General features: G+C 45.7%; 1 protein-coding gene and 1 pseudogene across 1 annotated transcript; one reads left to right on the top strand and one right to left on the bottom strand.

Annotated features, from left to right (window-relative positions):
* Window positions 1-22427: 22427 nt before the first annotated feature.
* Window positions 22428-23838, top strand: LOC115930615 (small ribosomal subunit protein uS2B-like; annotated as a pseudogene).
* A 263-nt stretch (window positions 23839-24101) lies between these two features.
* LOC109023149 (cytochrome c, somatic-like) lies at window positions 24102-24416 on the bottom strand. Its single transcript, XM_055361048.1, has one exon. The coding sequence runs from the start codon at window positions 24414-24416 to the stop codon at window positions 24102-24104; it is 315 nt and encodes a 104-aa protein (XP_055217023.1).
* Window positions 24417-27244: the final 2828 nt, after the last annotated feature.

Raw genomic sequence — 27244 nt, 5'->3', positions numbered from 1 at the left:
CTACTCTCTCCACAGACAGAGCTATTCCTGGCTTGGGCTAATGGCAGGATGAGGTCTGGGTACCATCTGAGTATCTCAGTGCTAGTGCAGGACAGGAAAGCATAAGGCTACCTTGGTGTGGGGGGTGACTGCCTCCTCACTTGACTGAGGGGTTAATGAGGCAGGGGAAGGATTTCTGTGACTTTTATTGGCTTGTGAGGCTAGAGGTTAAGAAAAGGAGACCACTAGACCTGAAACTATACCCCTTGCTTACTGATATCCCACATTCCATGATCAGAAAGCAAATCATTTTTCTTCGCTGACTTCTGGGTTAACAGGGCTCCACACCTGAGGGTGTCAGTTACTTTCTTATTTTTGTAGGTGGAAGATGGATTGCCAACAACATGTGATTCTCAGATGGTGAGTGGGAGAAAAGGGCAACCATGTGGTCTGATAAGTTGTGGAATCCTTGTGAGGGGATGGGATCCCAGGAAGTGTGCATCTCATCACGGAGAGAATCAGTTATCTGGTAAGAACAGGAGGCGGGAAGGAGCACCTTGATCAGACCTGGGTTCCTCTGAGGTCTGCCAGGTTCCTGCATTTTATTTTATTTTATTTTATTTTATTTTTTTGGGTTAAACAGTGGAAAGTTTATTAGACAGTGTCTCTCTCTCCTTGCCAGAGAGAGAGAGAGAGAGGTCTGCAAAGGAAAAGGCAGTGTGCCAGGGCAGATTTTATAGGCAGGCTGGAGAAGGCAGTGTCTGATTTATGTTGGGCTCACAGATTGGTTCGATCAGGTATGACGTTTACATAGCACACGGGGAAGGCAAGTTGCCCCATCCTAATCTTACTATGCAAATGGGCTTTTCAGTTGATCGCCACCATCTTGTTTGCTCTTTACACGTGGCTGACAGAGAAGGGAAGGTGGGGCCACCATCTTGAACATGTCTAGTTCCTAGTTCTTGCTGGCATTCACCTGTGCAAGCTCCCAGCTACGTCTGCAGCTAGACTTTACAGGTGGTTCTTTGTTAGAAAATGGTTTGCAGCTGCTTTTCATTAAACAGAAAAGCCTTAGTGAGGACTCACATACCCTTACTATTTGCCTAAGTGATTTCTTCTTAACTCCTATATCATTCCCCCCTCTGGAGTGGTAACACTAACTGGTGTTAGCGGGTGTTCGGTGATGACTCTTCCTGGCTACTTCCTACTGAAAAGGGGCGTAATGTGGGGAACAGCACTTAGGGCTCCTCCTGGGGTTGATCTAAGGGTCCTCGGAAGAAAGGCGTGTCCATGCGTGGTTTGGTCTGCAGCACTGTTTGGAGTTTGATTGCTGTCAGCCATTCCAATGGGTTGTAACACTGGTTTGCCTCCACCAGATGTTGCATCACTTTTTGTTTCTTCCAAGCTGCAGATCACCACTTGATTCACAGGAATAAGAACGGTGAGTAGATGGTTTCCAAATTCTGGAGGAACCAGGTAGAGAGAAACAAACATGCTCCAAATTTTGTTCACAGGAGTATACCTTACTCAATTATTAAAGGCCATAATTAGTTCAAAATAAGTTTCCTTGACTCACACCAATGATTCTACCTTCCATGCTCATCTCGATCCCTGATGAGAACACCCAACTGAAACAGCTACATTGTCTGGGGTATATACCATGGGGATCGTAGTCTCTTGCCAAGAAAGAATTCAGAACTTGGACAGATGTGGGTGGGTTAAGGAGCGGAAAGTTTAATAGAAAAAAGGAGAGAGGAGAGCAGTTCCTTGCAAGAGAGAGACGACCAAAACCGGCGCCTGCATTTTAGCCTGTTGACCTTGAATTGGAGGAGATGTTGCCCTGCTCTTTTCCCTCAGGAGCCCGGTGTGCTGTGCTCTGCAGAGTGTTTGGTTTTGTGAAGTTGAAAATCCAATACACTCAGAACAGTGTTGCCATGTCTAGATTCAGGATGTGTAATCTCCTCCTGGGTCCCAGGGCAGCCATCTGGGTTGCCTGTCACCCTATCCTCTGTGGTATATTTTGGTCCTAACCACCATTAATCCATAATATCTTCATAGCAAACAAATTCATTCTCATCAATCATCTACCAAGTGCCAGGTGCTGAGGACACAGTGGTGAGCAAAGCAAAGTCCCTGCCTGTGTGGAATTTACATTTCTGTGTGGGAGGCAGGCAAGACAAGAGGACGAGCACAAACAATATTTCAGAGAGTGGTAAGTGCTCTAAATTTCAAAGCAGGGTAGGAGGCAGAGAATGATAGAGGAGGAGACAGTTTTAGGTCAGATGGGGACACTTGAGCGGAGACCTGAACAATCTGGAGAGAGCTTTGGAAGATCTGAGAGGAGCGTTCACCTCAAGGGGACAGCAAGTGCCAAGGTCCCAGGGCGGGAACTAGCTTTGCACAATGGTAAGAAAAGTGAATGAAGGGCAGAGAGGGAGTTGACATGGTCAGACTCTAACAGAACAGATCTGATAGAACTGGCTTTCAGTAAGGTAGGGAATGGATGTGCTTGCTTCACTTACCTATGTGGTTCTTAGCACTATAAACCCAGTGGACCAATTTAACCAAACGGCATTCTGAGATGAGCACTGGACTGAGTCAAGAAACTGACAGTCTAGTCTAGTTCAGCCACTAGTTTGCTGTGTGACGTCAGGCAAGTCCCTTAACCTCTCTGTGCCTTAGTTCCTCATCTATAATATTAGAAAAGCAGGGTCCCCTTGAGTTCCAAATCTCTGGAGTTTACAACCAGGTACTGTATTTCAAATGCAGACAACTAGGCGGTTGTTTGAGAGAGAAGTAGAAGAATAACCAGGAGGAGGGAGAGGAAAAGGGGGAGGAGGTAGAGACTCTTCCAGACTCTAACTTCCTTGCCTCTACAGACACCTGGTGGAATGTGGCATGTGAGAATATCTGCCAAGATACCAAAGGAGGCATTTTATAGAGAAGAGGTGAGGGTGCATTCCCTTACTGATCCCAGTGCCACACAGCAGTGCCAACAAGTCATTTGGGAAATAAGCAGAGTCTGAAACCCATGTCATTATGAGGGCTTCCAGGAATAAAGAAATAATAAAAGAGCCAACCAGGAGAGACTTGAACATGCTCAGGGAAGAAGCTCTGGGAATTACATGTTTTTCAGGGCTTGGGATATTTTTTGCCAAATAACGAGAAAAGTGGAGAGGAGAAGAAAACAGGAAGATGGGCGAAAGTCCTGAGAGTGTGAGGAAAGCTTCCAGCAAGACCCCGCCCATGGAGGGAGCCAGCTGGAATGACTGTCGTCGAGGGCTAACGGGAAGCACATCTGGCAGGCTCAGGTCTAGGTCTCCTAGGTAAATGGTCCTCTTTGCGTCTTCTCATGAGACTGGCAATGCGTGCTTCAGCTGGTGATTTGTGGGCACGGCAACATTCCAGGGACAGGGACAGCACAGGTGTGAGCCATTCTTTGGAGTTAAACACACCCAGGTCTGAATGGTAGCTCACCTGTGTGACCTTGGGCAAGTCATTTAACCCACTACATGGGGAAATACAGGATGCTGTTACTCACCTCTGGAGTTGGTATAGGAATTACGTTATAGGGAGTCGAAAGATAGTATCACCCTTCCCCACCTGGGTCTGAACCAATTCTTGAATAAGATAAAAGAGCCAGCATGTGGAGGTCCCAAATCACCTTCCTTACAACAAAGGCCAGGTTGTATAACACGTAGCTTACCTGTACAGACCAGGGGATTCCCTGACATATGTAGCCCCAGAGTTCACAGACCTACCTGGCCGCCAGGATCCCTGGATCTTCACAGCCCCTGTAAAGCTCATAGAGACAGTGAAGCCCCCAAAGGGGAGGAGGTGGTGGGAAGAGGGAGGGCTGTGCATGCCCAGTTTCTCCTCCCAATTCCCCACTCAGATGCTTCTCCCACTAAAGATGTACTGAGGTGAAGAGCCAGGAGTGTCTCAGCAGGCTGGGCTCGCTCCCCATGGAAGGAAACCACAGAAGCCGGGGAGTGATTTAAAAAGATCATGTGAGGAAATCTAAATGATGTGCTCACTCCAGGGCCTGGTATCTGATAAGGACACAGTAAATAGTAGGTTTAAACATCTTCAGCCTGGCTTGGTTTACTCAATGCTTTCATGCAAATATTTATTGAGTGTGCACTTTGTGCAGAGTTTGTGCCAGCTACTAGAGAGGATACAGGAAAGCAGCTGATTCCAAGCTCTTAACTACCCCTACCATTCTGTTGCTGCTGTGACCATTGCTGCTCAAACTATTTCTTATTCCTGGCTAATGTTTATTAGTTGGATCCTACACATCAGGAACTCATGTCTGCTGCTTCTGTATATTATCTCATTTAATCCTCAAAATGACGCTAAGGAGTGGTTATGATTAGAATCTTACTTTGGGAGGCCGAGGTGGGCGGATCACGTGAGGTCAGGAGTTCGAGACCAGCCTGGCCAACATGGTGAAACCCCGTCTCTACTAAAAAAAAAAAAAAAAAAAATTAGCCGGGTGTGGTGGCATATGCCTGTAATCCCAGCTACTTGGGAGGCTGAGGTAGGAGAATTGCATGAGCCTGGGAGGCAGAGGTTGCAGTAAGCAGTGATCATGCCACTGCACTCCAGCCCGGGCAACAAAAGCAAAACTCCATCTCAAAAAAAAAAAAAAAAAAAGAATCCTACTTTGCACTTGCAGAATGTGAGACTTCAGCAGTTGAGGTGTCTTGCTCACGGACTCGTTGAGGGTAAGTGCAGGGCAGGCCTGGAGCCGATGGATTATATAGCAAAGCAGGTCGATGTGAGATGACCAGATTTGTCCCTTGGCAATTTCCTTAAGTGTCCACCGCACATCATAGGCAACAAGGGCTCAGAGGTTCCCAGGGGTGGCTTTGGAGTCCTGCAGCCTGGCTGCGAGCACGAGAGCCATGCAGGCGAGGTGGCAGATATTCAGCTCTTCAGGACATTTCCCCAACCATTTGGATGTGGCTTCACTTCCCCATGAAGGGCATAAACTTGGAAGACATAAAACAGCTCTAGGGGTGGGAATGAAAGTAAATTAGGCACAAATTCGAGAGGCAAAGGACCATTGCAGCAGTTTGGCAGGCCGAGGTAGGAGGATTGCTTGAGCCTAGGAGTTTGAGACCAGCCTGAGCAACACAGCAAAACCCCATCTCGACAAAAAATTAGCTGGGCATGGTGGTGCGCGCCTGTAGTCCCAGCCACTCAGGAGTCTGAGGTGGGAGGATTGCTTGAGTCCGGCAGGCAGAGGTTGCAGGGAGATGAGATTGCACCACTGCACTCCAGCCTGGGTGACAGAGCCATACCCTTTCTCAAAAAAAAAAAAAAAAAAAAAAAGAAGAGGCAAAGGACCAGCTTTGAAACCAGCACTGCCTAAATGCAGCTGTGCTGTTCATTGTGAACTATGGGGAATCGTGGGTTTTGGGTTGCACAGTTGCTTGATTGTCCCTTTAGTTAGTGCTTTGGTTCCTTTCTCAAGGGCAGGGCCCTCATTCTCTTCTGATATTCTCCCAAGCCAGCTTCTAGCCCTGCTGTGTTCAGGAGGGACCATTTGGGCAGTACAGCTCTGTTGCTTATGTGAGGTCAGACAGAGGCCTCCCCAGACATAGCTCTCTGAGCTTCCTGGGACCTGCACGTCCCTTTCGCTGTTGTACCACAAGGATCCACTCTTCTTCCTGGCTGGTGGGGGCTGGGGGTGGGGGAGTTTCTCAGTCCCAAAGCAGAAATGGTAGTGCCTGCATTGTCTGGGAAAGAATCACCACCTATTTGTGAGGTTTCCTGGGCTGCGCTCCCTACCCAATTTTCAATAATGTTGCTAACGAGCCAGAGAGAGGAACCAACATAATTCACAGTACACAGTTATTAAAATGAGCAGACCTGCACAAGAAGACACACACATAATGGGCGCTCTAGGTTGAAAAAAAACATACAAACTAACCAGGGCACAGAAGTAAGGGGGTCACAGTTCACTGTTCACTGTGTGTCTTAGATTCAGCTTCCTGAGGAGCAGCTCGGAGACAGGGATTTGTAAGCAAATGGTTTAACTGGGAAATGGTCCCAGAGAGCACCGTAGAGAGTGGTGAGCTTGAGAGAGAAGGAAAGGAAGCTGGTTACCACTGTAGGAAAGTGGAGTTTAATCCTACTGGGGAACTCTGTAAACAGTGCAGAACATGAGTCTCAGCTCTGTCTCTCCAAAGAGTGAGGTAGCTGCGTGTTTATACACCAACTCCCACCAGCCACTGGTGGAGGGCCCCAGGCTGCCTTGAGTTTGTCTCGTGATGGGAGGTTCTGGGGTGCTTTTGTGGCCAGAAAAACTTGTGGAAAGGGAGATACAGATGCTAGCTGGTGGAGGTCAGGACAGCCTGCTCAGAAACAGTACATAGCCAAAGGGTATGGTTGGGGCACTGACAGCTTCTGCTAAATTGTGGGAACTGGTACCTTCCAGATGGTGAGTCATTCAGTCCTCATTATAAGCTGGTGAGGCAGGTGATGTCCACACTATAGAGATAGGGGAGCCAAGGGGCATACATTTCTCATGTTTCTTGACTAGAGCATCGTTCTCCAGAGCATAGGATGTTTTAGCATCCTGGACTTCTTCGGCTAAATGCCAGTGGCACCTTCCCATTCCTCAGTCATTGTGATAACTAATTAGCCATCCAAATTGGATAAAAAAATCCTCTCCCCTCCCAAATGCTGAGTGGAAAGGATCTTCTGTAAGGCAGGTGTTCCATTTAAATCACTTTACATTCTACCCTAGGGTCATGTTTATTGGTTAGATTGAGAATGAGCTGATCTGCAGCAACATAATTGTTGGAGCACCCTTTCCATGTTCTGTGGAATGGGAATTCTTAAACTGAACTCATGGGAGTGTCTGAGGACTGAGTAACACGTGTTTAGCACAGTGCCTGGGAGAAAGTAAGTGCTCAGACAACCTCAGCTGTTATTATTGGCTGAAGAGAGCTCTTTTTTTCAACAGCAATGCATTTCTTACCTGTTCATTTCCTCCCCGCTCTCTCTTATTCCCTGTGTTCCCTGCCCCCATGATACCCCTGTCCAAACTCCTTGAGACCTCTGGACAGAAGAAGGAACTGATGCTTGCGTCTCTGTTTTCACAAAACAAAGCTGTAGTTATCAGGCCAGAATCATCTCAGCTGAGGCTGGAGCAGGCCAGAGAGGAAAAAAGGCCACATGTTGGGTAGAGATTCCATGCTGACAGCTGGGATTCAGCCCTGAGTGTTAGCGAGTGTTGTGTGGGTGCGTTCACGGGAGCTGGAAGCTCAGTGTGCACAACATGTGCATGCCAGGCCATCCATCTGCACACTCATGAACAGCAATGTCTAAGTAGATGCAGCCTTCACAACCTTTTACCCAGACTTTTGTTTTCTTTGTTGCAAAGCCAGGTCTTTCATAAGCCTTTGGCCATGTTTGGCAATATTCATGTCATGCCTCTTCTAGAACCTGTTCAAGCCCATCACAACGTGTGTGCTGCCTCTCACTCCAATTTCCCTCTCCCCAAGCATCTTCACCCAGATGGGTTTAGGTTAAAATTGGTAGCACTCCTGTGGTGTGTGGGGAAGGGGAAGACATGTGACCAGGGGAGGCCTGGGGCATAACAGCTACTTAAATTCTGCTAATGGAGTGATGGAGGTCCAGCAAGGATGGTGACTGCTTTCTTCCTCACCGTAATCCCCATAAGTGTGCACTTTCTCGGGAACTGCATGGCGTGTAGTTGATGGAAGACTCAGCCCTGTAACTTTTGCCTGGGTCAGGCCTGAGTGCATGGGTGGAGGGGAGGGATCAAGTTTATGAGTTGATTATGAACTGATTATAAGTAGAGCACCCTCAGCCTGTTTTAGTGCTAGTGGCAAGTCCAGGGTCATTCTCAACACTACACCAATGTCCATATCCTCAGGATAGATGAAAGGAGGTGCAAGACCACTATTAGCAGAATTGCTTTTGTGGGTAGGATGGTGGGAGCTAAGAGTGAGTGCATTTGATCTTTTCAAAGTGACACTGTCAAGCTCCTTAGTAGAATCCACAGTCCCAGAAGATGAGGCTTTATTTTGTTGTGCATCTTAGCATGAGAGCAATAACTAGAGTAATAGTAGGATTGAACATGGACTCACCATGTGGCAGGTGCCATGAACACAGTATTCTGTTCTTCACCACGTATCCACAATATGAATAGCGCTGGTACTCATGTTCCCCTTTTACAGATAAGGAAACAAACTCAAGGAAATCAAGGACTTGGCTGATAAGGCCACAGAACTGTTAAGAAACACAGCAGGGATTAGAATCATCTTTTGGAAATACAGTTAGATCATAAAAATAAGACCTAGTATTCCATAGTACGGTAGGGAAATTGTAGTTAACAGTAATTTATTGTATTTTCAAAATGGCTAGAATAATTGCAATGTCCCTAACACAAAAAAGATGGATGTTTGAGGTAATAGCACAATTACTCTGATTTGACCATTACATTGTGTACATGTATCAAAATATCACATATACTTCCAAAATTTGCACAACTATTATGTAACAGTTTAAGAAGTTATAAAAGAATGATCTTTTGGACACCTAAGGCTCAGCACTGTTGATATTTGGGGATAGATCATTTTCTGTTTTGAGGGGTGTCCTGGGCATTGTAGGATGTTTAACAACAACCATGTCCCCCATCTGCTAGATGCCAGGATTACTTTCCCTATACCCACCAATTGCGAAAACCAGAGATGTCTCTCTCCAGACATTGCCTGGGTTGAGAACCACTAACCTAGTCCTTTTCATCTCACACTTCTAAAAAGAGCACGGTTGGAGAGTTGCCTTCAGCCCCTACCTCTGGGTCACATGCAAGGCCCAGTCTACTGGTTTCCCTTTCAACCTCTCCTGACTCCACTGTTCACCAGGCCTGTGTCAATTACTTCATTCATTCATTCACTCATTTATTCAATAACTACTTATTAAACACCTGTGCTGCACCAGGAGATAGAAATAAACCATAGAAGCTCCTGCCCTCCTGGAGCCTATATTCCAGTGAATATATAAACAGTTCATAATCAACTCATACACTTGACCCCCTCCCCTCTAACCTGTGCACTCAAGCCTGACTCAGGCAAAAGTTACAGAAAGTACCTAATAGATATTAATGTAGCTATGCTAACTCATGTCATTCTCACAGCAACCATTGTTATTTGCTTTCTTTCTTTTTTTTTTTTTGAGACAGAGTCTTGCTGTCACTCAGCCTGGAGTGCAATGGCATGATCTCCGCTCCCTGCAACCTCCGTCTCCTGGGTTCAAGTGATTCTCCAGCCTTAGCCTCCTGAGTAGCTGGGGCCATAGGTGTGTGCCTCCATACCTGGCTAATTTTTGTATTTTTAGTAGAGACACGGGGTATCACCATGTTGGCCAGGCTGGTCTTGAACTCCTGACCTCAAGTGATCTACCCACCTCAGCCTCCCAAAGTGCTGGGGTTACAGGCATGAGCCACCACACCCGGCCCTGTTATTTGCATTTTATAGGTGACCAGTCCAAGACACAGAGAGGTTAAACAACTTGCTGGAGGTCACACAGCTGGGAAGCAGTGAAGTTGAGAGTGAAACCCGCGCTGTTGGGCCCCAAACCCATGCACCTGACCACTGTACTCTCCTACCTTTCCAAACCTGGGTCTTCATTCCACAGCCCCTTCCAACTGCTTTGGATATTGTCCCATGTCTGTCCCAGTGACATTTTAGACTCATAGGTAAATCTAAACTTGCCATCTTTTCCCTCAAATAGCTGTCGACCTTATCTCTCCCCATGGAATCATCATTGTTCCTGTCAACCAGGATCAAAATCTTGGTGCCATCTAGAAATCATGACCTCCATTCCCCATAACATCTCCATTCCCAGGCCCTACTCGTTTTTAATACGAATCTCTCGTCTTCATCCCAGTGACCCAGTGAGGCAAGACTATTGTATCTTCTCTTTGTAGATGAAGAAATGGAGGATGAAAGAGGTCACGCGCCTTGCCCAAGATCACACAACTACTAAAGGTTAAAACTTAACCATGTCCTCTGATCACGAAATTTGAACAAGGAACTAATTATTTCGTGTAAAAAAATCTTGTCTCTGCACCTACCTCAAGAGCTCCTAGAAGCAAAGGCCATGACAGTGCTACATCTGCATCTCTTATGTAGAGTCTAGCATTTGTGTTGACTGGAAGAACCAAAGCTATGAAGGCTAAAGTTGGAAAGATGTAACCCAAGATGTAACCCAGACTCAGCATCCTAAGAGTTGATGCTCTGGAAGTCCACTAGGTGGCAATGTTTCCTCCATGTAGGAGGCCATCCCAAAGCCAAAGTGCAGGGTGCTACTGAGAGGCTAGGTTGAAAGTGACCACAGCATTTGGATTTGAGGTGGTTTCCAATGAGACACACACACACCATGTTTAGAATCTTGCTGGGCATTCAAACACTGATGAAATCTTGGGACTGTTATTAGGCAGTGGTAGAGCATAGACAAGATTTGTGTTCTAGTCTAATCCTTGACATTTCCGAACAAGATGACCCTCAGGGAGTCTCAAGCTCTCTCAGCTTTTATTTTTATCATCTGCAAAGTAGGGATAAGAATATATGCTTGCTTTCAGCTAGGCACGGTGTCTCACGCTTGTAATCCCAGCAATTTGGGAGGCCAAGGCAGGTGGATCACTTGAGGTCGGGAGTTCGAGACCAGTCTGGCCAACATGGCGAAATCCCGTCTCTACTAAAAACACAAAAAAATTAGCTGGGTATGGTGGCGCACACCAGTAGTCCCAACTAGTCGGGAGGCTGAGACAGGAGAATCGCTTGAATCTGGGAGGCAGAGGTTGCAATGAGCCGAGATCACACCACTGCACTCCAGCCTGGTGACAGAGTGAGACTCCGTCTCAAACAAAAACCCCAAAAAACCCCCAAAACACAAAAATTAGCCGGGTGTGGTGGCAGGCACCTGTAGTCCCAGCTACTCAGAAGCAGGAGAATTGCTTGAACCTGGGAGGTGGAGGCAGTAGTGAACCGAGATCACGCCACTGCGTTCCAGCCTGGGTGACAGAATGAGACTCCATCTCAAAAAACAAAAAAAAATCTGCTTGCTTTCACTCACAGACAGGGCCATTATGAGGCTTAAGTTGAATACATGTGAAACTAGAGATGGCTTTACAGATGTAGTTTATTATAATTATGGATGTTATGAAATTAACTTACCCATTAGTTCAATAATTTATTTTGTAGAAAAGCATTACCTAAAATCTTGCTATTTAAAGTGTGGTCCACAGACCAGCAGAACTGGCATCACCCCAGAATTGGTTAGAGCTATAGAATGAGTCTGCTGTGGACTGAAAGTTTGTGCCCCACCCCCCGCCTCCAGCCAGGATTTCTATGTTGAAGCCTGAATCCCCAATATGATGATGTTTGAAGTTGGGGTCTTTGGGAGGTGATTAGGTCATGAGGGTGGGATCCTCAGAATGGGATTAGTTCCCTTATAAGAGGAGACATGAGAGAGATGATCTCTGTTCTCTGCCACATGAGGATACAGCAAGAGTGTGGCTGCCTATAAGCCAGGAAGCAGGCCCTCTCCAGATATGGAATCTGCTAGCACCTTGATCTTGGACTTCCCAGCTTCCAGAACCATTAGAAATGAGTGTTGTTTCAGCCACACAGTCTGTGGTATCTGTTTTAGTAGCCCAAACTGACTAAGGCAGAACCTCATCCTAGACCTTCTGAATTGTAACACTGCATTTTAACAAGATCTCGAGGTAATTTGTATGCACAGTAAAGTCTGATATTAGTTAGAAAATGATTAGTTTTAGCGAATTAATAAAATAGCAAGAAAAACAAGCTCTGGAGTTGCTTGGGTGTTAATACTGATTTTGTTCAATTCAGTGACCCCCATAATATGAAAAGTGGCTGCTATGATGAGCCTGAATCTTGTTAAGCAAATTGTTTGCAAAGCTTAAAAAACGTGTCCGTATCCAAGTTAGGTTCTAGCAGGTGATTTGAAGTTGAAACAAAACATTCTCATATTTCAATCAGTCAGGATAGACTAGGTTATGCTGCAGTAACAACCAACCTGGCATTTCAGAGGCTTTAAAAGCCCCGGGTGCGTGTGCATCACAGGTGGGTAGGCAGATTCTACTCAGTCCCTCAGGGGTCCAGGCTAGTAGAGCAGCCACCACCCCAAATACTGCAGCGAAGAGAGCTCTGGGGTGGGGGGTCTTGCACTGGCAATTACAGTTCAGCTCGTATTTAATACACAGCACTTCTCCCACAACCCATTGGTCAAAACTAGTCCCTTGACCCCATCTGCCCACAGCAGGGCAGGAAGCGCGATCGTATCCTGTGCTTAGAAGGTAAAGAGATAGAGCTATTCGGTGAACAGCACTAATAACTGCTACAAAGGTTATCCCTGAGTTGGTTGGAGCAGTAGCTCCCAGAACTGGGTGTGCAGAAAAATTGACTAGGGCTAGCTTGTAAAATGGACAATTTCAGAGCCCCAACGTAGGGACTCTGAATCAGAATCAAGGAATCAAGTGCACCAGGTGGTTCTGATGCACTGTCTCCACAGACCAGGCTTTGGAAGCCCCTGGCTTTGAGTCCTCCTATCCCTTAATCCCATATTGAAGTTTCCTAGCATGCCATAACAAATGACCCCAAACCTAGTGCCTTCAAACAGCAGATATGTCTTCTCTCCCAGCCTCTTTTGGCTGCCGGGGCCTCGGCACTCCTTGGCTTGTAGCTGTATAACTCCCTTTTCTGCCTGTCTTCACGTGGACTTCTGCTCTGTATGTCTGTGGCTTTTCTTTTTCTGTGGATTATAAGGGGCAACTGTCATTGGATTTAGGGCCCACCTGGGTAATCCAGGATGCTCTCATTTTACGATTCTTAATTACATCTGCAAAGGCCCTTTTTCCAGATAAGGTTACATTGGGGGAACACCTTTTGAGGGGTGTCATTCAATCCACGACAAGCACTCACAGTCACAATGAATCCAGTCTTTGCCCCTTCTGTCTGAACAGCAAGGAGCGGGCTTTGAGAGCCTCACACCACAAGGGGTCAGGCAAGCCTCAAGTTTCTGTGGCTTGGGGCCTTGGGCGCCCCGCAGTCCTTTCCCTGTTGGGAAATGCTCCATGCTCCACTGGCGGGGGTCAGTCTGGGTGAGCTGCCAGCTGGGATCCCGGACCCAACAGCCGATTTTCTCCTCATCTTCCCACAAGAAATAGAGAGATTGCTTGCTAAGAAAGCACCTCCATTTGAGCAGCACGCTCTGAAATCATTGCAGGAACTTAGATATTTCAGCAGCCTCAGACCCATCCAGGACCTGCGTGCTGATGGCCTCCCCTGCCTCAGCTGTGAGGGCTGTGTTCTTGAATGCTCCCAAGGTTGGAGAATTCCAGGTGGATGGTCATAAGACATTAGGAGGAGAATAGGTGTGGGCATTCAGGTAATCAGACGAACGCTTATTTTCATGTTCTCTAAAAGATGATAGTAATGACCACACATTAAATAGAACACTTCAATGTCATCTGACACATCTTGAATAATAATAATGGCTCCTCAACAATTATTTTTCATTTAAGTAATTCCTGTGCTCTTCAGAAACATTTTAGCGCGTTCAATGAGAGTTTAGACACGGATCTTGCTTGGCTTTTGAGATTAGGCCAAGGAAGGGGGACAGTGTTTTGTGTGTGTGCTTTGGCATTCAGGACCAAAGTGCTTGACATTTTACAACAAGGAGTCCCCATGTCACCGTCCCTAGGTCATCACCTGGCACACCTGTGGTTTCTCTACACGGATGGTTGCCGAGAGGCACGTGGAAGTGCGTCGGAGGGGACTCGAGTTTTTCTTGAGCAGATTCGCAACAGAAGGGTGGGCTTGCCAGGAGCTTGGACCATCAGACCCTGGCCTTCTGGTCACACCGGCCCCATGGCCACAAGCTGTCAGCCGTGTAGTCATGTCCCCAGAGAGCCCAGCCCAAACAGCCACAGCCTGCATCTCCTTTTCATTGCACTCACTGTGAGGTCCCTCCGCGGCTAGATGGTTGTTTCAGTGTTTCCTTGGTTTCACGTTTGGCATTTTCCCTGCTGGGATGTTCCCGGGGGAACAGTGCCTTTTATATGCAACCCTCTGAGGGTGAGGCCTTGCCCATCCTCCTCTCTGCAGCTTCCCTGGTGCTTTGTAATGTCTAGCACTGAGTAGGTCTTTGATAAATGTTCTTAGGAAAAATGAGTGTCCGCTTGGTTGTGCCTGGAGCTGACCTTCAGGGAGACCTGCTTCTGTTTGTGCAGAAACATTTCCCTCTGGGAAAAGGAAATCTTCTGTTTATTACTGTGAAAGTTTCTTTTTGACCTGGGGACTTTTCAGAGCCTTCAATATGCAGGATGTGAATTATAATGGCCACGAGGGGAATTTAGCGTGGAATATCAACCTTCTATCTTCCCGGCTTGGAGCTGTTTTCCCAGAGAAGACCCAAGGCAGGCCCAGGTTCCATCCCCCTGTCTGGTTGTACTGGCCAGCGAGGGCTCCCCACTGGCTGGGGGACCCTTGTCTCTGCCCTGCCGAAGAGAAGTGGCATGAATTCTGGCAGAGCCCTGAAATCTGTGTTGCAGTGGCCATCTCCAAGCTGTGTCACGGTGAGCAAGTCACCTGGGCTCTTTGGGCCTGGGTTTCCTCACTTATTTCATTTAATCAACACGTGTTTATTGAGTGCCTGTTACGTGCTTGGCACGCCACTAGGAACTGGGGCTAAAATAGTGAGCAATGAAGACAGTCCTTCCTTCATGGAGCTCTCAGTGTGGTCAGGAAGAAAGACGCTTCCAAACAGCCCAGGTACCAGTCTAAAGATGCAACCATGATGAGCTCTATGGAGAAGTCACAAATGGCATCTGAGATCCTGGGATGGGAAAAGTTGACCTAATGAGGGTGGAGAGCCATGTCAGGGAAGGCTGCTGGAGCTGGAATCCGAAGGCAGGGAAGAGCCACCCATGCACAGGAAACTGCACAGGAGCTTCATGGGCTCAGGCAGTTTGGTGGGCATGACTGTGGCAAAAGGATGCCAGTGGGTCTGGGGCAGAGACAGTGAGGAGGTGGGGAGCAGCAGAAGCCAGAGAGGAGGGCAGGAGAAGGCAAAGGAGGACCTTGTGGGCCACATTAGGGGGATGAGGCTTTACCCTGAATCTGTGGAAAGCTGTTGATGTGTCTGATGTCTGTGTGTGCAGGGGTGGGTGGCACAAAGCTGACACATGACCAGATTTGCATTTTGAGAAAGCACCGTTCTGGGCAGTGGATTGAAGATGAACCAGAGTAGGCAGCAGTAGGCCAGACAGGAGGCTAGTGCTATCATTCAGATGGGAGAAGGTGGTCATGCAGAATCAATTCTCGAATCTTTATTGAGCATCTACTACATGCCAGATTTAGTGAGAAGGGAGATAGACGGTAAGTATAATAAATAAGTAAATACATTGCAAAGTATTATGTGCGATGGAAAAAAGAAATTGAAGAGGGTAAGCAAGATCGGGAATCAGGATGGCTTGATGGCAGAGATCCTTAGAAGAGAAAAATGGCGGTGCTCTATGATGAAGGATCAGGTAGGGGGGATTAAGTGAGAGACAGTTGTCAAGGCCAATTCCTAGGTTTTTGGTTTGTGCAATTGAGGAATGGTTTAAAAAGAGTTGGCCAGGCGTGGTGGCTCATGCCTATAATCCTAGCACTTTGGGAGGTCGAGGCGGGCAGATTGCCTGAGGTCAGAAGTTTGAGACCAGCCTGGCCAACATGGTGAAACCCTGTCTCTACTAAAAATACAAAAAAATTTAGCCAGGCATGGTGGCGGGCATCTGTAATCCCAGCTACTCGTGAGGCATGAGAATCACTTGAACCTGGGAGGCAGAGGTTGCAGTGAGTCGAGATCCGCCACTGCACTCCATCCAGCCTGGACAACAAGAATGAAAGTCTGTCCCCCCCCCCCCCCAAAAAAAAAAAAAAAAGAAAAGAAAAGAAAGAAAAAGCGTATTAGACCAAACATCACTCTTCTTTCTGATTCTGTAGTCCCATGGGCTCTGAGACAGTGACCCCATCACCTCACCTCAGCTGTTGCAGATGGGTCTATAATCTTATCTCCACAACCCCAGAGGACTTCCTGCTTTGGAAGCCCCTGTCCTGGATTTGCCACATAAGGATGCGGGCGCTGTTGCTCTCTGCATGTGACAGGTCCACTCTGTGGTCCACTGGGGTTCCTGCTGTATCTCCATCAAACTCTCTCCCTGGGGTAGGTCACATTTGCCCCAGGAGAGTACTTATTGATTAGGGATCAATTAACATTCAGTATTGGTGCTACTCATTGCTGCCAGCATCCTCCGTGTAGCCCAGCCCTTGCCACATCCTCCAGCCTACTCGGTGTCATCTGTCTCCTGAAGCAATTCTACCTTGACCCTCCTGGCTGGTGACCAGAGAATAAGGTGCTGTGGGATAGGTTTCTTGAGTTGGGCTGGGAGGAGGGAGCAGGAGCTTTAGTAGCTGAACTCTAAGATCTGCCTATTTCCAGGGTCCTGGGCCACCTGGCAGGACTTCCCACAGCTGGCGATTTCCAGTAGAATCCCAGTGACAAGAGAGATGGGGTTGGCTGACCCTGAGACTTGAGAGTGAGTAGTCCCTGCTGTGCCCTCACTATAGAAAGGCTGAGGCTTCCTGTTAGGCTCCACCTTGGCAAATGCCTGGCGTGGACAAAGAGATATGACAGAATAAAACCATAATTAACATGTATTAAATGCTTCCTATGTGCTGAAGAGCTTTCCATGGATTACTTCATTTAAACCTTAGAGCAACTCTGTGAGGTAAGCGCTATTAACATCATCTTTCTCATTTTAGAGGTGATGTAATCAGGCTTGTATAAGCTGCCCAAGGTCGCAGAGCTAGCAAAGTACAGAGCTGGATTCACACCCAGGCCAGCTCTGCTCTGAACCACTGTGCTCCAGCAACTGATGGCTCAGCCTGGAGGTTACCCAACACGGGATCCCAGTGTTTGGACTCAGTCCTGACTTTGCATTGTTTTATGCAGCAATTTGGAGCAAGTCCATCTGTTCATTCATTGATTCACCAAATATTGATTTAAGGCCTTCTATGCAAGGGCTGGGGGCAGTGAAATGATGTCATCTTGGAAGAGCTCCCAGTCTGGCTACTGAGACGGACACACAAGCGCATCATCAGGGTTGTAGAGGGACAGGTGCTTTATGGAGCAGGAGAGGAGAAGGTGACAGTGCTTGTCTGGTATGGGAGTGGGAGGTCTGGGAAGAGGACATGACTTTTGCAGAGGAGAAAGGCGTTTTCCAAGGCTTTCCAGGCAGACAGAACAGGGAGCACAGAGCACTGGCCCTCGCTGGCCAGTACCCATAATGTTTCAGGGACTTCAGGCTGGCTCTGCGATTACAGCAGAATTTCCCAAAATGTGGACCTTGGGCCACCTGCATTAGAACCATCTGGGGTGTGGGAACATTGCAGGCTTCACCCCAGACCCACTGAATCAGAATCTCTAGTGCTGGGGCCCAGAAATCTGCATTTCCTCAGTCCCTTCAGGGGATGCTAATGTGTAGGGAAGTCTGGGGTACGCAAGGAGAAGCAGGACAGCAGCCAGTTCTGGGTTCATAACAGAGTTGGCAAGCTTTTGCTGGACAGGACCAGACAGTAAAGATTTTAGGCTTTGTGTACAAAGAGGAAAATTGAGGATACATGCTAAACATAACCACTTATAAAAACAGGTGGTGGAGGGGGCTGGACTTGGCCCATTTTAGTTTGACCTTAACCTGCCTTCTCATGGTTTAGAAAGTTAACCACGTTAACTGGTGTGGGTGCAAGTGAAGACAGGGACATGAATGTCACACCTAGGGAAGCAACGGAAAGGTCTCAAGGGCCATAAAGCCCTAAGAGGGGCAGAGAAGGCTGAGAAATATGTCAGTGGAAGGAAGGACAGCGCTGGTCAAGAGCTTGGCAGGAAGGGTGGGGGCAGAGGAAGGAGGTAGCAACTTGTGGCTTGAGCACTTGAGTGGATGGGGATATCACTAGCTTACTATAGTAGCCTATGTAATAATTTATAAATGAGCTGTGTAATAACCCATATATAAACATAGTCAAGTGCTGAGCAGAGGCCCCATGGATTGAGAACTGGAAGGAAGCCATTGTATTTGGCCCTATGAGGTAATTAATGACCTTTGTGGGAATAGTTTTTGGAAAGAAGTGAGAGCCAGATGTTGGTGGGTTCAAGAGGAACAGGCAGAGAAGAAATGGAACAGGTCAACCCAATGGGTCTCCCAAGTTCTGGCCTGGTGAGTCCGGCTCCTGTTTCCTTTGGCAGATAGTCACATGAGCCAACAGAAACCACACGATGCGGTCAGTGCTCTATTAAAGGCAGCTGCAAAGAAGTCCAATGAGGTAAATTACAGAACTGTGGATAGTATCGTAAAATGCCACTGCCTTTAATCCTGAGCTTCCCAGCAACCATGGTAAAGAGGAAAACATGTTCCTATTGTCCAATATGTTATTCCTAAACTTCCATCATTCTTGAACAACTGTAACATTTTTGCCTTTCCTGTGGTTCTATCAAAATTGTTACTTACTTGACATTTTTAAAAATCAACACAATTATTAAATTTAAAAATGTTAAAAACTTGATATTTTTGTAAACGGAAAACCACCATCACTAACCACAAATAGAGGATAATGACACAGATAAGTATATATCATTAAAATTAAGAATTCTTGTCTGTTAATATCACTAAAATAACTGAAATTAGTCTATATGCTACTTACAATATGCCAGTTACATAGTGGGATAATAAAATAATGCATATAAGGTCAATTGAAGACCATCTTATTTCCTGGCATAAAATTCAAGGAAACATTTATTGCAAAAGACAGAAATTCCAATCAAATGGATGTTTCTTATGAACCCCTATAAAAGTTAAGGACATAAGATTTAATCTTAACACACTGAATACTTTTCTGTGGGCAGCTAAGAGAACAGCAGACAAGTATGTTTCTTCTGATGATCTAACCCAGGAGTCTGCAAACTTTTTCTGTTAAAGGGCCAGATATTAAGTAATTTATCCTTTGCAGGCCATATGGTCTTAGTTGCAACAACTGTATTCTGACTATATCGGGAAAGCAGCCATAGGCAATACATAAACAAATGGCTCGGACTTTCTTTTTTTCTGAGATGGAGTCTCACTCTTGTCATCCAGGCTAGAGTGCAGTGGTGTGATCTCGGCTCACTGCAACCTCTGTCTCCCGGGTTCAAATGATTCTCCTGCCTCAGCCTCCCGAGTAGCTAGGATTACAGCTGCCCACCACCACACCTGGCTAATTTTTGTATTTTTAGTAGAGACGGGGTTTCACCATGTTGGCCAGGTTGGTCTCAAACTCCTGACCTCAGATGATCCGCCCATCTCTGCCTCCCAAAGTGCTGAGATTACAGGCGTGAGCCACTGCGCCTGGCCTGTGTTTCAATAAAACTTAACTTATGGCGATGACATTGGAATTTCATATAATTTTCACAGTACAATGTATTATTCTCTTTTGATATTTTCAACCATTTAATAATGTAAAAACCAGCTTTAGCTCGTGGACTTTGCACAAACAGGTAGTGGGCTGCCTTTGGCCCCTGGGCCAGATTTTACTGAATCCTGTCAGGACTCGGAGAAGCTAGTGGAATGGAGAATGAATGTGTTCTTAACACTGTTCTCCTCTCTCCATCCCCAGTGCTGAAGGGCTTATACAGACTGGTGGCAAGGCCATATAAGCGATTGGCAGCAGAGTTAGGACTAGAACTCAGAATTTTCTTTTTTGGATTCTGTGCTCTTCCCTGTCTAGATGCTGTCTCCCAGGTAGAGGAAGCCTTTACTCTGTGCCTGGCTGATGTAGATAGAACCTCACTTAATCTCTTTGTAAATAGAACCTCACTTAATCTCCTGGCATCCTTTGTGTGGCATATGATCCCATTTTGCAGATGAAGAAACAGAGGTTTAAAGAGGTTAGGAATCAAAAACTTGCTAAGTCATGGAGCCAGAATTTATACCCAGATCTGTCTGATTGCAGAGACTTACTGTCTGCATTATAATTGTGTAGTCCCTTCCTGTTTCTTTGGGCACTTGGTCACATTGGAACAATGACTGCTAAGGAATTGCCTTGGCCAGGCGTGGTGCCTCATGCCTGTAATCTCAGCACTTTGAGAGGCTGAGGCAGGAAGACTGCTTGAGCCCAGGAGTTTAAGACCAGCCTAGGCAACATAGAGAGACCCCTGTCTCTCTCCATACACGCACACATAAAATTAGCTGGGCAAGGTGGCATGTACCTGTGGTGCCAACTATTCAGGAGACTGAGGTGGGAGGATCGCTGGAGCCCGGAGTGAACCACTGCACTCCAGTCTGGGTGACGGAACAAGACCCTGTCTCAAAAAAAAAAAAAAAAAAAAAAGAATTGCCTTGACTTTGATGATGACTCTTTTGCCAGTCTTCTTTCTCTCACCCAGCTGAGCTCATCCCCCACAAGACTGCTTTTTATAAGTGAATGGCTTTTGGGGGAAGAAAGCATAGCCCCTACTTTTCAGAAGCAGATGGGCTCTGTGAAAGATGAGGAGAGGGCAGGGAACACACAAGGGAAGAAAGGCACTGCTTTTCCCCTGGATTCCATTTTTTTTTTTTTTTTTTTTTTGAAACGGAGCCTCGCTCTGTTGCCCAGGCTGGAGTGCGGTGGCGCAGTCTCGGCTCACTGCAACCTCTGCCTCCCAGGTTCAAGCAATTCTCTGCCTCAGCCTCCTGAGTAGCTGGGATTGCAGGCACCCGCCACCACACCTGGCTAATTTTTGTATTTTTAGTGGAGACGGGGTTTGACCATCTTGGCCAGGCTGGTCTTGAACTCCTGACCTCGTGATCCACTTGCCTTGGCCTCCCAAAGTGCTGGGATTACAGGCATGAGCCACAGCACCTGGCCTGGATTCCTTTTTAAAAAGATGATTTTATTGAGGTATAATTGACATACAAAAATAACACATTTAAAATGTACAATTTAACAAGTTTTGACATATTTAAACACCACAATCTAGATAATAAACATATGCATTGTCACCCCCTAGTGCCCCTTTGTAATCACTCCTCACCCCTTCCCCTCCTCACTCCATCTCCTGGCAACTGTTCATCTGCTTCTCATCACTAAATACTAGTTTGCCTTTTCCAGAATTTTTTGATCATTGAAATCATACCATACATATTCTTTTTCGTCTTATTCTTTCATCCAGCATAATTACTTTGTGATTCATCTTAGTATGCATCAATAACCAATTCCTTTTCATTGCTGTGTAGTATTCCACTATATGGATATACCAAATGTTTATCAATTCACCTGTTGATGACATTTGGGGTTTTTCCAGTTTTTGGTTATTACAAATAAAGTGTCTATGAGCATTCACATATACATTGTTGTATTAACACATGTTTTTATTTCTTTTGTGCAAATATCTAGGAGTAGAATGGCTGGATCATATATCAAGTATTTTTTTTTTTGTTTTTTATTTTAGAAAATGCCAAACTGTTTTTCAAACTGGTTCTACCATTATATATGCCCACCAACAGTGTGTAGGAGTTCCACTTGTTCCACACTTGTTCCACATTTTTGTGAACATTTGATGTGGTCAGCCCTTCACATTTAGATATTCTAATACATATGTGGCTTTAACTTGCATTTTCTGATGACTGATAATGTTAAGCATCTTTTCATGTGTTTATTTGCCATTTTTATATCTTCTTTACTGAAACATCTGTTCAAATCTTTTGCCCATTTGAAAAATTGTGTTGTTTTCTTTTTATTGAGTTTTGAAAGGTCTTTGTTCTAGATACGTATCCTTTTTTTTATCTGTGGTTTTCTTTTTAATTATCTTAAGCTTATGATCACACATAATTTTAAAATTTGTGTGTATCTCCTCTACTTTAATCCTTTTAAGTTGGCAAAAGCACCATTCCCAATCGCAAATATACAGCAGTTCTGCAGTTTTATGTTTCTGAATGGGTGCGGTGGCTCACGCCTGTAATCTCAGCACTTTGGGAGGCTGAGGTGGGTGGATCACCTGAGGTCGGGAATTCAAGACCAGCCTGACCAACCTGGAGAAACCCCATCTCTACTAAAAATACAAAATTAGCTTGGCATGGTGGCATATGCTTGTAATTCCAGCTACTCAAGAGTCTGAGGCAGGAGAATAGTTTGAATCCAGTAGGTGGAGGTTGCGGTGAGCTGAGGTCGTGCCATTGCACTCTAGCCTGGGCAGCAAGAGCAAAACTCTGTCTCAAAAACAAAAACAAAAACAAATAAAAAACGCCCCGACAATCCTAAATTATAACTTAGTTTGACTTAGATTGTAAAAAATTAAAGAGTGAAGTTTCCTTTCCACGCTACCTACAGAGGGATCCATGCGGCGTTGTTCTGGATTCCCGTCGTAACTTAAAGGGAAACTTTCACAATGTCCGGAGCCCTTGATGTCCTGCGGATGAAGGAGGAGGATGTCCTTAAGTTCCTTGCAGCAGGAACCCACTTAGGTAGCACCAATCTTGACTTCCAGATGGAACAGTACATCTATAAAGGGAAAAGTGATGGCATCTATATCATAAATCTGAAGAGGACCTGGGAGAAGCTTCTGCTGGCAGCTCGTGCTATTGTTGCCATTGAAAACCCTGCTGATGTCAGTGTTATATCCTCCAGGAATACTGGCCAGAGGGCTGTGCTGAAGTTTGCTGCTGCCACTGGAGCCACTCCAATTGCTGGCCGCTTCACTCCTGGAACCTTCACTAACCAGATCCAGGCAGCCTTCTGGGAGCCACGGCTTCTTGTGGTTACTGATCCCAGGGCTGACCACCAGCCTCTCACGGAGGCATCTTAAGTTAACCTACCTACCATTGCTCTGTGTAACACAGATTCTCCTCTGCGCTATGTGGACATTGCCATCCCATGCAACAACAAGGGAGCTTACTCAGTGGGTTTGATGTGGTGGATGCTGGCTCGGGAAGTTCTGCGCATGCGTGGCACCGTTTCCCGTGAACACCCATGGGAGGTCATGCCTGATCTCTACTTCTACAGAGATCCTGAAGAGATTGAAAAAGAAGAGCAGGCTGCTGCTGAAAAGGCAGTGACCGGGGAGGAATTTCAGTGTGAATGGACTGCTCCAGCTCCTGAGTTCACTGCTACTCAGCCTGAGGTTGCAGACTGGTCTGAAGGTGTGCAGGTGCCCTCTGTGCCTATTGAGCAGTTCCCTGCTGAAGACTGGAGCGCTCAGCCTGCCATGGAAGACTGGTCTGCAGCTCCCACTGCTCAGGCCACTGAATGGGTAGGAGCAACCACTGAATGGTCTTAAGCTGTTCTTGCATAGGCTCTTAAGCAACATGGAAAAATGGTTAATGGAAAATAAACATCAGTTTCTAAAAAAAAAAAAGTGAAGTTTAACTTGCTACTATTTTAAAAGCATGTGACCTTGTAGAGCATCTATAAAATGTGAGAAGTGTTAAATAATCTTTGATATTACACATAAACCACACTAAAATGCCTTTCAATAAGTAAAAAGGACCATTTTAAATACAGAGAATTCTAATTAGATTGGCATAGTTAAGGCCAAAAATATAAAGTAGACATTGCTCCCTTATTTATCTTCAACCTTTGCCTTTAAGAGGCAAATGAACACAAAACACAGGTGAATCTTGCTTGGTTCTGAGACAGTGAAGGAATTTCCCCAGTATTTAAATATATTCACATAACCAGTTATATAAATCTAAATATAAAACCAATCTCCAGTAAGTTTTAAGATGGCATTCACCATCTTTGTGAAAAGTTGAACACTACTAATGAAGTCTAATCATATCTTTAGAAGGGGTAAACAGTGATAGCATTTACTGAATTGGAATTACTATTAAAATTCAAAAACTGAACATACTCATTTACAAGCCAGCCTTAGTTTTAAGTCAGGACTGCCCAACAGAATATTCTGTCAGTCATTCATGATCTGAATTCTGGTGTATGAGATCTATTATAGTCCACATAAAAAAGTCATGAAACATTTCTGTTTTGTAATTTTTAGGCAGTGACCCATTATTACTCAATAGTAGCTTTTTTGAGATAAGCTATCAAGTCTGCCCTTTCTGTCTTCTTCTTAATGCCGGCAAATATCACTTTTGTTCCAGGGATGTACTTCTTGGGAGTTTCCAAATACTCCATCAGGGTATCCTCTCCCCATGTGATGCCTTTGTTCTTACTGGCATCTGTGTAAGAGAATACAGCAGCCTGACCTGTCTTCCGCCCGAAGAGACCATGGAGATTAGGCCCAGTCTTGTGCTGGCCTCGCTTTTCCACAGTGTGGCACTGGGCACACTTGTGAACAAAAATCTTGCCTTTCTCAGCGTCACCCATATTTAATTCTCTGTTTCATCGCTGGGGCAACGAAGGTTCCCGTTCTGAAGCCAGACGTCCCACTCTCTAAATACATATCTTTTATCAGATATTAAGATCACAAATATTTTTTCCCAGCATGTGGCTTGCCTCTTCACTCTCTTAAAAGACTTTCATATGTAACTAACCTGCACATTGTGCACATGTACCCTAAAACTTAAAGTATAATAATTAAAAAAAAAAAAAGACTTTCAAAGACCAGAATTTTTTTTTTTTCTTTTTTTTTTTTTTTTGAGACGGAGTCTCGCTCTCTTGCCCGGGCTGGATGCAGTGGCGCGATCTGGGCTCACTGCAGGCTCTGCCTCCCAGGTTCATGCCATTCTGCCTCACCCTCCTGAGTAGCTGGGACCACAGGCGCCCGCCACTACTCCCGGTTAATTTTTTGTATCTTTTAGTAGAGACGGGGTTTCACCGTGTTCACCAGGATGGTCTCGATCTCCTGACCTCGTGATCCACCCGCCTCGGCCTCCCAAAGTGCTGGGATTATAGGCGTGAGCCATGGCGCCCGGGCCAGAAGTTTTAAATTTTGACAGATTCCAACATAATCTTTTATGGATTGTGCTTTTAATGTCTTACCTAAAAAATCTTTGCCTAACCCAAGATCACAAAAGCTTTTCACTTATGCGTTCTTTTAAAGTTTTATAGATTTAGGTTTAACATTTCGTTCTATGATCAATTTTGAGTTTGTTTTTGTATATGGTGTAAGGTATATGTTGAAGTTCAACTTTTTCCTTAAGAATATTCAGTTGTTCCAGCAGCATTTGTTGAAAAGACTATACTCTTTCTGCTGAATTGCCTTTACATCTTTTTCAAAAATCAGTTGATCATGTGTGGGGGTCTGTTTCTGGATTCTCTATTCTATTTCGCAAATTTATTTGTCTATATTGATGCCAATATCATACTATTCTGATTACTGTAGCTTTATGATGAGCTATGAGATCAGGCTGTGTTAGTCCTCCAACTTTGTTGTGAAAGACTCCTCCAACCTTCCCTCTCCTCAGAAAACAAAGCTAGAGTGGATGTGAAGAGTTCTGGTTTTCATTTCTTTTTTTTGAGACGGAGTCTCACTCTGTCGCTCAGGCCGGAGTGCAGTGGCACGATCTCGGCTCACTGGAAGCTCCGCATCCTGGGTTCAAGCAATACTGTGCCTCAGTCTCCCGAGTAGCTGGGATTACAGGCGCCTGCCACCACAGGTGGCTAATTTTTTGTATTTTTAGTAGAGACGGGGTTTCACCATCTTGGCCAGGATGGTCTTGAACTCCTGACCACGTGATCCACCCGCCTCAGCCTCCCAAAGTGCTGGGATTACAGGCATGAGCCACTGTGCCCAGTTTGGTCTTCCTTCTTTGCTTGGGCATTGAGTTGAGAGATTTTTTTTAGGAGCAATCTTCCTCCATCCTCGACCATCTCTGCTAAGCTCCACTGGCTGTATTGGAGACACCTGAAACTCTAAGTTCTTGCCATACCACAGTCTCAGTCTATCTGAATGAAGTGGCCATGTCTTGTGCCTTGAGACCAAGGATCAGTTTCCAAGGAAAAGAAGACAAGTATACAGTGATCACAAGAGGGGCCCAGGAGGTAGCCTGGCGCATGGCTGCCCTGCTCTGTGTTGGAATGTAGGAAACTGACTCAATTAGAATCTCTTTTGTGGAGTAAAAATGTGAGATAAAGACAGAATGAGGTCAGATGGCCATTTCTGAGAGGAAGCTGGATAGCCTGGTTACTTGAACTGTTCTGTCTGAAACATGCTGTGGTTCCCATTCTTTTCTCCCCAAATCTGCTCTTTGCCCAGAGGCCTCTGTTAAAGCCACCACCATACTTTTGCTGTACGAGCCAGAGTCATCATGGACACCTCTTACTCCTCCACTCCCATCACCAAGTTGGTCCCCAAGTGCTGTCACTTCAACCTTCTAACTTTCTCCCCAACCCATCCTCTTCTGTCTCCTTGGTAACCACCTGGCCTACCTGCTATTATCTTGCCCGTGAATGACTTCAATGGCACCAACTGGTCTCTCAGCTTCCTCTCCGTTTACCACGTGGCTCCCAGAGGAAATTTTTTTAATTAAACTTTTTATTTTGAGATAATTGTAGATTCACATGCGCTTGTGAGAAATGATACAAAGAGCTCCCATGTACCCTTCACCCTGTTTCCCTCAATAGTAACGTCTTGCAAAACTACAGTATAATATCACTACCAGGATATCAACATTGATAAAATAAAAAACAGTTCTGGTGGCACATCGGTCCTTTGTTGTATGAGTTTTCTAGGCCTGCTGTAAGAAATGACCGTAAACGTGGTGGCTTAAAACAATAGACATTTATTCTCACCGTTTTGGAGGCCAGAAGTCTGAAATCAAAGTGTTGGCAGGGCCGTCCTCTCTCTGAAGGCTCTCGGGGAGAACCTTTCCTGTCCCTTCCAGCTTTGGGTGGCTCCCGCCATTCCTTTGTTCATACCAGCATAACTCCAATCTCTGCCAGGATCTTCACCTCCTTTCTTCTCCCTGTCTCTCTGTGCATGTTCCCTTCTCTTTCTATAAGGACATCAGTCATTGGATTTAGGGCTCATCTTAATCTAGAAAGATCTCATCTTGAGATCCTTGTGTTAACTACATCTGCAAGCAAGGTCATATCTGAGGTTCTAGGTGGACGTGAATTTTGGGAGGATACTATTCAACCCATGACACTAGTATATTTGTTGGCCCGGGCTGCCATAACAAAATACCACAGACTGAGTGTCTTAAACAGTAGATATTTATTTCTCATAGTTCTGGAGGCTAGGAGTTCAAGTT

This window comes from Gorilla gorilla, chromosome 15 (genome assembly GCF_029281585.2).
Source record: "Gorilla gorilla gorilla isolate KB3781 chromosome 15, NHGRI_mGorGor1-v2.1_pri, whole genome shotgun sequence".
In the NCBI taxonomy this organism is placed as follows: domain Eukaryota; kingdom Metazoa; phylum Chordata; class Mammalia; order Primates; family Hominidae; genus Gorilla; species Gorilla gorilla.
This window is presented reverse-complemented; position numbering and strand designations above follow the sequence as displayed.

Coding starts and splice junctions, on each gene's coding strand:
- LOC109023149 (XM_055361048.1), bottom strand. CDS start 24,416: ATGGGTGACGCTGAGAAAGGCAAGATTTTTGTTCACAAGTGTGCCCAG.